The 11,012-nt window shown below is 37.8% G+C and overlaps 1 protein-coding gene across 1 annotated transcript in view; it reads left to right on the top strand.

Moving 5' to 3' along the window:
- The window catches only part of gpc5c (glypican 5c), a 103,321-nt gene that overhangs the window by 49,282 nt on the left and 43,027 nt on the right, over positions 1-11,012 (top strand). Inside the window, exon 4 of the mRNA XM_037681327.1 lies at positions 10,724-10,887. Within this exon, the coding sequence (XP_037537255.1) occupies positions 10,724-10,887 (164 nt within the window). The remainder of the gene's footprint in view (positions 1-10,723; positions 10,888-11,012) is intronic.

An 11,012-nucleotide genomic window follows, 5' to 3' on the forward strand; every position in this document is an offset into this window, starting at 1 on the left:
CCCCCCCCCCCCCCAAAAAAAAAAAAAAAAAAAAGTTGAATTAAGCTGAAAGTAGCTTAAAATGTTTCAATTTACACAAGGAAACTGAAAGAAGCTGAACAAAATCTGAAAAAGCTGTAAAAGGTTGTAAACAGATTTAAAGAAATGAAGGATATCAAATGTGCTCAATTCATTTTCTATGAAAAAAAGTGGCAGAATAGGCAAAACGTTTTAAAAAGCTAAAGTTGCGCCAAAACCAAAAGTCATAGCACCCTTCTCCTAAAGGAGCTAAACATTTTGATATCTACATTTCTGAAATAGATTAACAACTGCAGGACAAGAATTGCATCATAAAACATACAGAATATGGATAGAAGTCAGAATTCAGTATAATAAATATAAACAGGAAAACCATATTGTGCATACTTAATAAGCATTCACACAATAAGTCTTTACTTTTCACATATGAGAAACTTTGATTATGGTGTACAGGTGCTGGTCATAAAATTAAAATATCATGAAAAAGTTGATTTATTTCAGTAATTCCATCCAAAAAGTGGAACATATGTTATATTCATTCATTACACACAGACTGGTATATTTCAAATGTTTATTTCTTTTAATGTTGATGATTATAACTAACAACTAATGAAACCCCCAAATTAAGTATCTCAGAAAATTAGAATATATAATATAATATAATATAATATAATATAATAAAATAGAATAGAATAGAATAGAATAGAATAGAATAGAATAGAATAGAATAGAATAGAATAGAATAGAATAGAATAGAAACAGCCTTTATTGTCCCACGGATGGGAAATTCAAGTGTAGCAGCATCAACAGCAGCAACAGATAAAAATATAATAATATTTCATACAAAAGTTCCTAAAAAAAGTTCATATAAAAGTGCCTATATTGTGAAAAGTTTCAATATTGAAGACACCTGGTGCCACAGTAATCAGCTAATTAACTCAAAACACCTGCAAAGGACTTTAAATGGTCTCTCAGTCTAGTTCTGTAGGTTACACGCACATGGGGAAAACTGCTGACGACAGTTGTCCAAAAGACGACCACTGACACCTTGCACAAGGAGGTCAAGACACAAAAGGTCATTGCTAAAGAGGCTGGCTGTTCACAGAGCTCTGTGTCCAAGCACATTAATAGAGGCGAAGGGAGGGAAATGATGTGGTAGAAAAAAATATACAAGCAATAGTGTCTCCGGTTTCCTCCCACAGACCAAAAACATGCATGCTAGGCTGATTGGTAACTCTAAATTGTCCCTAGGTGTGAGTGAGAGAGTGAATGGTTGTTTGTCTCCTGTGTCTCTATGTGGCCCTGTGATGGACTTGCGACCCGTCCAGGGTGTACCCCGCCCCTCGCACAGTGATTGCTGGACATGGGCACCAGTGACCCCCGTGACCCAAAATGGAATAAGCGGGTACAGATAATGGATGGATGGATGGTGGTAACCGCACCCTGGAGAGGATTGTGAAACAAAACCCATTGTGTTTTCTGAGGTCCAAGGTCAACGCAGCCATCAACCAGGAAGTTTTAGAGCACTTCATGCTTCCTGCTGCTGACCAACTTTATGGAGATGCAGATTTCATTTTCCAACAGGACTTTCACCTGCACACAGTGCCAAAGCTACCAGTACCTGGTTGAAGGACCATGGTATCCCTGTTCTTAATTGGCCAGCAAACCCGCCTGACCTTAACCCCATAGACAATCTATGGGGTATTGTGAAGAGGAAGGTGTGACACATCAGACCCAACAATTCAGAAGAGCTCATGGCCACTGTCAGAGCAACCTGGCCTCTCAGTACATTTGATATCCTTCAGCAGTATCACATACTGATCAACTCCATGCCACGCCGCATTGCTGCAGTAATCCAGGCAAAAGGAGCCCCACTTAAGAATTAGGTGCTGTACATGCTCATCTTTTTCAAGTTCAAACTTTTCATTTGGCCAACATTTCTAAAAATCATTTTTTTTTATTGGTCATTAGTAAATTCTAATTTTCTTAGATACTGATTTTGGGGTTTTCATTAGTTGTCAGTTATAATCATCAACATTAAAAGAAATAAACATTTGAAATATATCAGTATGTGTGTAATGAATGAATATAATATACAAGTTTGACTTTGTGAATGGGATTACTGAAACAAATCAACTTTTTCATGATATTCTGATATGATGATATGATGATATTCTAATTTTATGACTGTAAATATGAAGATGGGAGGAGATAAAAGTGAGTGGAGACTGGCGAAATATGTTCTGAGCTTGAGAACTATTAAACTTTTCCACAGCAAACTGGTGTTTTATTTCAGGTTTTTGAGTTGGTAGCGACTTCACACACCCAAACATATATAAAAAGGGAACATTTTTCATTTGTCCTTTTTAATCCTGACATGATACCACAAAGCAGCTGTTGTAAGATTAACACAAATGCCGACTGCACCTGTGTTATGATTTTTGTGGTAACTACTGTTGCATTGGAAGACTTCACACGAACACCTGGTCCTAAAGTTTTTGCTCTCAAGCTTTTATTTTCCTTTTATTTTGTACTTTAAGTTCCACACACATTCAATATTAGGTTTTTATCCATCTTTAATTTCCTTTTTCTAAAATCCTGTTCTCTTTGACTCTATATGTAATACAACTAAGATATTTCAGCACATTTTGTGTATGTGATTGTCAAACACCGAAATATAATTTGTCATCAGATTTTACAGTACTACTATTTACTGCTAAACAAACCATGCCTGAATCTCTTTATGTTTCAACTGTGAGCAATTTAATCGGAGTAATCAAGTGCCAACCTAAAGGGGAGGAGCTTAATGTGCTCTTTACTGATTAAAATCTAAAGCACTTCTTTCTATGATATACAAGTGACAGTTTCTCTTTTAATTAGCAATGACTTAATTTAGGTAGAAAAAGGTCAGGGAGGGGAGGGCTGATGGAGACAAAAACACACAAAGGGCAAAGTTTAAAGAATGAAAAAGGGGCATATAAGCAGAAAGTAATACAAAAAAAAAACAACAGACGTATAAGAAATGTAAGGAAAGATACTTCATCTTGCAAGTTTTCTACATTGTTTTGTTTAGGTTATTGCAAGCTAAAAAAAAAAAAAAAGTCAAAATAGTTGGAAATAATTCTTGCAGGCAGTGGAACTCCAAACTCCTCACAGAATGGCCCCGTTGTCTTCTTGTTGTAAAAGCACCCTCACTATGCCATTAATCAAAGTAACTTTTATTTATTAAATGGTAAATGGATTGTACTTACACAGCACCTTTCTATCTAACCATGATACTCAAAGTGCTTTACAACACAGTCTGTGCCCTCATTTACTTCCAAACGCACATTCATACAGCACTCTACTTCAGCTCTGTAAAGCTCATTGAACAAATCATTCTATAGAGACGCATCAGTGCTTTATCACATTCATACACTGATGGGACACACATCAGAAGCAATGAGGGGTTCAGTGTCATGCCCAGGGACACTTCAACATGTGACTGCTGGTGGAATCTAACCCCCAACTATCTCATTGGAGACCATTCTTAAACACACAACCACATCTGCCTCAATTAACACAATTAACTTTACATGTTGCTACTTTCTGCTGAGTCGTAATACAGCAGCTTAGATATAAATGAGTTAAATACAGGGCACTTTTATCAGAATTTTGACCAATGTGTGAAGGTGGTCAAAATATTCATATTAGATATTCTTCTTGCTTCAAATACTACTTTATATTACATTTGTACAACACCCAAACATGCTATATTTGTAATGCATTTAGTTTCTTTACAATAATTCTCATAAAAAGCAAGGCTTTTCTTGTTGTGGTTATCCACACTCGTATGACTAAAGGCAACATTTTAAAGCCCACTGCTGTCAAAGTGTGTAATTACGGTAGATAAAAAAAACAAAACTAACAATACAAAAAATACTGCAGTGCTGCTGAGGAAGGAGATGAACTCCCTTATTCCCTCAACACACCCACATTGTCCCAGATGGTCCCGGATTTCTCTTGGCAACCATCCAGTCACGCCTTCTTCCCTAACCCCAAGGCCTTCACCACAACTCTGCAAAAATAAAGCCAAACTACATTTATCTGCATCCTTGCAAAACATAGATGTATATCTGACCACAAATTGTATTCAGTTCACATCTTTGCTAAATGATACATATGAGTGACTGACAAGGTAATGGTCATAGTTTTAATGAAACTGTTAACAATCAACAATGCTGGCAAAAAAAAACAAAAAAAACCTGAATAGCATTTCTTTTCACTTTTTTAAATCTTTCTTATGGTCATGCCTGTAATTGACATTGCATATTTTTTTTTCCTTTTCATTTAATTGGGAAGCACAATCAATTGGATACCAACTAAATCCATTAGCTGCATTTGCTCTTCCTTCTTACATTAGCATATTTTCTTCTTGAGTCTGTGACTCTCATTCAAACATTCATTTTGAAAAGTTATCTTTTCTTCACAAGTGTCAAACAGTACACAGAAGTGAGGTTTCTGATTCTCTTCAACCTCTATGTTGTTATAAGTTTATTTTATATATCAAAGCATGTCATGATTTTGGGACCATGCTGTTCTGCCTTACTTTGTACAGAAATTTATGAAATCACCAAACAATGGAGTTCCATTTTGGTACATTCATTTTTATTATAATCCCAAAGCGAATGGTGTTTTAGCAAAAGAAAAAGAGAAAAATAAATATTTTTATTTCAACACAATGTAGGACTCTTCAAAATAAATAATTTGCCAAAACACTAGAGCCAATAAAACACCAAAATTAAAGACGTGTATGCTTTTTTTTTTATGTGTTAGGAAGTTTTAGCTTCTACCAAAACATTTGCCTTGCATTTATTTGCAGAATTGGCAAATATGGTATTATTGCTACAATAGCTTCTTGATGCAACAAGGCAAGTATGCAAACATTTTTATTAAAAAAAAAGAAAGAAAAAAAACATTAAAGAAACCATCAGAATCTTCTGTCTGAAAAAGCCCTGCTCATCCCACATCCCACAGCGCTTGGGGTGAGAGGGGGCTGAGAAAGTTCCCTTGGCTTTAGTGGGTAATCCCATGATAAATAAACTGGAAAGAGAGAGACCACTGCTGTTATCTGTAAGCCAATATGTCTCCAGAGAAGGGATGGCTCAGGGCTTGGCTAGGATGGAGCTGATTTTCTTGCTGTGCTCTTTTTTTTTTTTTAACTTTGTTGGCTCAGGAAGATCAAGGCACACACATACAGAGTCACACTCATCATTGTATAGAAACATATCAATAAACATCTATTTTCTTTTTATGCAAAAACATAAGTCGAATCTTGTTTAACACATGTATGTTCAGTTGGTTACATTTTTTGCCTAAACTTACAGTAGAAGTTGTGATTTTTATTGTATTCAAGCAACACAAATGCACACAGGTCACAAGCTTTGTCATTTCCACATGGTTTGAATGCATCCCATCAGTCTTCCCTATCAATCAGTCTCTGTCCTCAAGCAGTCGTACAAGGAATGCTCCACAAAATAGTTGAAATTGTCAGGGTATAACAAGGGCAAACAGGTGGTCAAACACATATGCACACTAAAATCCAAGCAAGATCACTTTACCAAATTAGATTTTCATTCCCACGCCATCAGCAGGTCAAAAGATAATTGATTTATGGACATGTATTAGCTCTCATCGTTTTTCAGCCTGTCATCTGATTGGCCCTCAGGATTAAATGGCCATAAGAGTGTTTGTCTGTATTTCAAGAGGATCTTTAAGAGGATACTGTTTATTCCCCCTGCAATGACTTTGCCTTCTGTTTACCCTGCTGTCTGTTTAGTTAGGCAAAAGAGTGACTTATGTTTGCCTTATTGTTTGAAATGGAGGTCTTCTCTCTGTTCTCTGGCCTCCTCAGAGGTCCTGTGATTTTGAACCTCTTCTCTGTGGTATGCAGGGAAAAGTGATGGGAGAATGCAAACAAAACTGAGAGTGACCTCCTCTTGGTGTTCATATTTTACTCGGATGTTTACGTTTTTGTCTTTTTGCATAAAAGCAAAGTGTCATACGGAAGAAGGTGAGAAATGGCACCGGGTATAAAGCCCAAGTTTACTTTCTTGAAAATATCAGTTTTTTAGGATGTTACTATGTTTTGTGATACTTTGACAGGATAACTAAAATCAAACTAATATGTATGTCATGAACTTAAAATAGAACTGCATAATAAAAAAAAGTCAGTATGAATATTTTTGGAGGGACGTAATCAATTTAAACTGCACATAAAGTATTCACTACCAACTGCTTGGGTAACCTAACATAATAAACATTTTGCTGACTTTGATTACACTTATTTATGCTGACAGTTAAACTAGTCGCCCTGCTCAATTTAAAGCCTACTTATCCCTTGCACAACCTGCCCAGTTTACAACTTTTACAGCCGCACACACACTTCCACATGCAGTGCCTCAGACCTCCCAAACACTGCAGTCTGGGCATGCTACCATTGGACTTCTTGTTGTCAAAAAAATGTGTAATGAATCCCTAAAATTTGAGTTATAGATACTTTTTTTTACCCTTAGCAACAAAAAACAACAGAGACATGAAACACTTCGACAAGATGAACCCAATTAAGCAAGTATTTAAACACTGACATTTTATACTAAACAAAATGCTAAATTGTTTACTTAAATGACACACATTTGGTATTTTTACAATAATTCAACAAATATGCAAAACAATCCCATTATCTGCTTTTAGACTAACTGTACAAATAAAGTCTGAGCACAGCGTTTTGCATCAAAAAATATATAACTATGCTCTGCTTTTTCTTAGAATGACTATGAAATGTGTGCACGTGTGCTTTGTTTACATGTGCGGCTGTGGGTTGCTTTACCACATGCGAGCATGTTTTATGAGTCCAAAGGGAGTGAAGGTTAATGCAGTAAAACAACCTTCTGTGTGCCCAGCGTCTGCTTGAAGACAAGATTTAAGACCCACCCGCATGTAGTAGGGAAAGGGTTTGGAGACTGAAAGACATTTTGAATGGTTAAGTGCAATTATTCAGGTAGTTATGGTATTATCTCTGTGTCGTAAGGAATTGAGGGCCTTACCGTTTAGAAATCGCTTGCTGCTAATGCACAAGTTAGCTTGCTTCATCTAGGATAATGCTTCTAAAGTACAAGGGCAAGCTTGGATGACTGTGGTTGACATGGTACAGTTTACAACACGCGGGCCACAGCAGGTACAAACAACTCCAAAATCAATCAGAACAAAAATCACATTACATAGGAAGCTCACCATACAGAATCCTCATCATCCATTTTTCAATTTGGTCATATTTTTTGTATTGTCAAACATTTTGTCAAATAATTTAATAAAAATCATGTGTTTGCACTTTTCACTTTAATCTTGGGTCCCCTGCTCAAATTGTGTGAGCTTTTGGATACAGTATTGTAACTGTTCCTAGGACTGTGGTCTCCTGGATAGAGATCTGTCAACATCTGTAACAACTCTTTAATGAAACCAGGATGATGAGTTACAACAACATTTAATTTCTCTCTGTGATTAATAAAGTATTTTTGAATTTGAATTTGAATCTCTGAGGTTGTTCATGGTATCTGCTGGAGCCATTTGTCTAGTTTTGTGGTCACAATGACCACTTGCACCACTGAAGCCGTAACCCTCCACAACTTCTCTATTTAACACCAGGTTTCAAGTTGTTTCTGAGTCAATCTGAATGTTGGGTTTTGAAGTTTCTATAGTTCCCACATCCTCCCATCCTTTTATCTCCAGTATTGCTAGTATAGCAACATTCCAATAGTGGTAAGTTCTCTTCCCCTTTCAATTAATGTCTTGTCCCAGTAATCCATTTCTCATCAGACTGTTCTGCTTCCCCAACATCTAATAAAAACAATTAATCAAGACAATGTCCAAACTTACATGGCATTGTTTTCTGCTTATTACACACAAAGATAGCTCAGAGGTTGGTTGCAACAGGGTTTGCACCTGGAAAATGTTATACAAAAGTTTTGAAACAATTAAATTAAATTAATTTCAGCTTAATTTACTTGTAGAGCTAATTCACAACAAAAGTAATCTCAGGGCACAGTACAGAAACATTCATATACATTCTGATGCATGCTCAATAATCCAGGTAGAAAAATCAAAAAAGTTAAATCTGGTCCTCTGGACATTCAACAAACAAAACAAAGCAAAACACACAAACAAACAAAATGTTTTTTTGGGTTTTTTTGTGTGCACAAAATTGGAGCACAAGTTAGGAGTCATCAGGACTCAGTATCACAGAGCAGACAGTGTCCCCACTAACTCATGAGCCATGCAGAAGGAGAAATCCCACACAAGACAGGTTCTAGACGTGGATATCCTAACTGGGACTTCCTGAAAGCAGAGAAGAAACCCAAACAGGACTCCAGTCAGCCATCAGGTGAAAAGGAGGAACCCAGACACAGACCAGTGGTCATTCCATATGTTGAGGGAGTATCAGAGAAACTGAGATGTTTATTTTCTAAACATAACGTCCCAGTGGCTTTTAAACCCCAAAATACATTACGGCAAAGACTGGTTCATCCCAAAGATCCAGTCTCCTGGCACAAACAGAGTACCAGGTTACTAGGTACTAGTGTTAGGAGGGCTGTGATCAGTCTTACATCAGGGAAACTAAACAGCCACTGGCCAAAAGGATGGCCCAGCACAGAAGATCAACATCATCAGGCCAGGATTCTGCGGTCTACACTCATCTCCAGGCCAGTGGTCACTCTTTCAGGGATGAAGATGTTCACATCCTGGATAGAGAGGAACAATGGTTTGAAAGAGGAGTAAAGGAGGCCATCTTTGTGAAAAGAAGTCATCCATCATTAAACGGGAGTGGAGGCCTCCGGGTTCAACTGTCCCCTTGTACAATGCTGTGATTGCTAGTATCACTCAGCCCTCTGTGAATAGTAAATAGCCATCAGTGTGCTAATGATCCATCGTTAGGCTGATGGTCCTTCTTTATCATGTGAGCAGCTGGTTTTGGTTGTCAGCAGCAAAACTGGTTGATCCACTCTGAGAAGGTGCTATTTATAAGACTGGGCTGAGTACAGCACCTCAGACTGAGGAAGTCTTTCGGATGAAAGACGAAACGTTTCTACATTTTGGTTGTTTTGCTTTGTTTTGTTTTTTGAATGTCCAGAGGACCAGATTTAACTTTTTTAGATTCATGTACATCATAAAATGCCATTAAGTAAATTGTTTATACAAGGAAGCCAGCAGTTTGTGTAAAATCCCTACTTCATCACAATCTCCCATCACTGTGCCTTTTTCCCTTTTTATGAGAAGAAATCCAGGTAAGGGAGTGGTGGCGCAGAGATTAAAGAAGGTGGGCCTGTGATCGGAAGATCGCCGGTTCAAACCCCGGTACCGACAACATCAAAAATGTGGGTGGGGTAGGTGAAGCACCCACACCTGCCCCCACCTTCATTCATCCCACTGTGGGCCCTTGAGCAAGGCCCTTGAGCAATGCCCTTAACCCCCACCATCTGCTCCTCCGGATGTCCTGGATGGTGGCGCTCTGCTCCACACGAAGGGCTGCGGTAGCTCGGTGGTCTGTGGTTGCATCAGGAAGGGCATCCGGCGTAAAAAATAACTGCCAAGTCTTCGTGCAACTTAGTTTGCTGTGGCAACCCCTGAAAAAGGGAGCAGCAGAAAGAAGAAAAAAAAAAATCAGAAGAAATCCAAGTAATAACTTGATGCTTGTACGGAGACATGCAAGGTCAATTGGTGGCCCTACAGCATGGGTCAGGACAGTTTGCATTCAAACTACAAAGATAATGCAAATTAAAATGTACACTGAGTGAAGCTTTCTGGCTTTAATCAAACCCTCATTTAGCGCCATGGAAGTGCATTAAGGCTACACAGACTGAGAATGAATATTGATCTGAACAATACTTATGTGAACTTCCATTTGTTCTTTTAAATTTTTAGACCTTTTGAAGTTGGCCAGTGAAGTTGACTAGATACATCTCCATTATTTTCACTTATTTATTTAGTAAGGTTTTCAAATAAAAAAAAAATTCAAAAAGCTAAGCATGATTGATGCCTTTATTGTCAAATGACTCATCCTTTTAGACAAAGCAGTGTATATGCACTGATCTCTATAAGGACTTACTCAATCTAGCACAAAAAAGCCATTGCAGCCTGTCTCTTTGGCTAATTGAGGATCATTTAACAACACTGCCCAGAGGCTTTTAAGCCAATGAGATGTCATTGATTTTGTCCGTTAGTTTGAAGCATGGTTCTTTTTTTTTCCTTATGGTTCTGCTGTCTCCTTTCCTCCACCGCAGGCTTTAATAGCCCACTGAAGATACTTGAAGCCGTTGCCAAAAGTGCACACGTGCATTCATCTCTGTGATGTAGTGGAATGTGCTATATTTACTGTCAGCCCTCCTGGCAAGAACTCACTCTTCACAGCCCTTTTCTTTCATCACATTCCTCCCTTCACGTCTACCTTTTCCCACATCGATCATTCATCTAACCACCAAAATGTTAGCATTCTTTATCTGTAATGTGATTGCATCAATCTAAATAAAATACTTTGTAATGACTCATTTGCATATAAATGCTTCAAATATGCTGTTGTTAGAGTGGTTTGGAAACCACCCTGTAGCTTCACCCACACTTTCATATGTTCTCTTTGCTTAGCAGGTGTGTGTTTGCTCTGCTTTCCCCACAGGTGGACAAGGTGTGTGGCCTGTCTATGGGGGAACCTAAAGGCATGCAGCCGACTAGCCCAGAGGTCACAACCTCTGCCATAACCTCATCGACTCCTCTTCCATCTGCAGCCCCCTCCCAGATTTTACTAGAGCAGAACCTAAGACAGTTTGCCCGAATAAGAGGGTAAGATAAAGCTTTGAATCGTTGTCAGTCGTGAATTATTCAGTTAGATTTAAAAGTTTACAATTACTTTTAGCTAATTATACATATATATATATATATATATATATATATATATATATATATAT

The sequence above is a fragment of the Nematolebias whitei genome, chromosome 9, assembly GCF_014905685.2.
Source record: "Nematolebias whitei isolate Nwh7 chromosome 9, NemWhi1, whole genome shotgun sequence".
Taxonomy (NCBI): domain Eukaryota; kingdom Metazoa; phylum Chordata; class Actinopteri; order Cyprinodontiformes; family Rivulidae; genus Nematolebias; species Nematolebias whitei.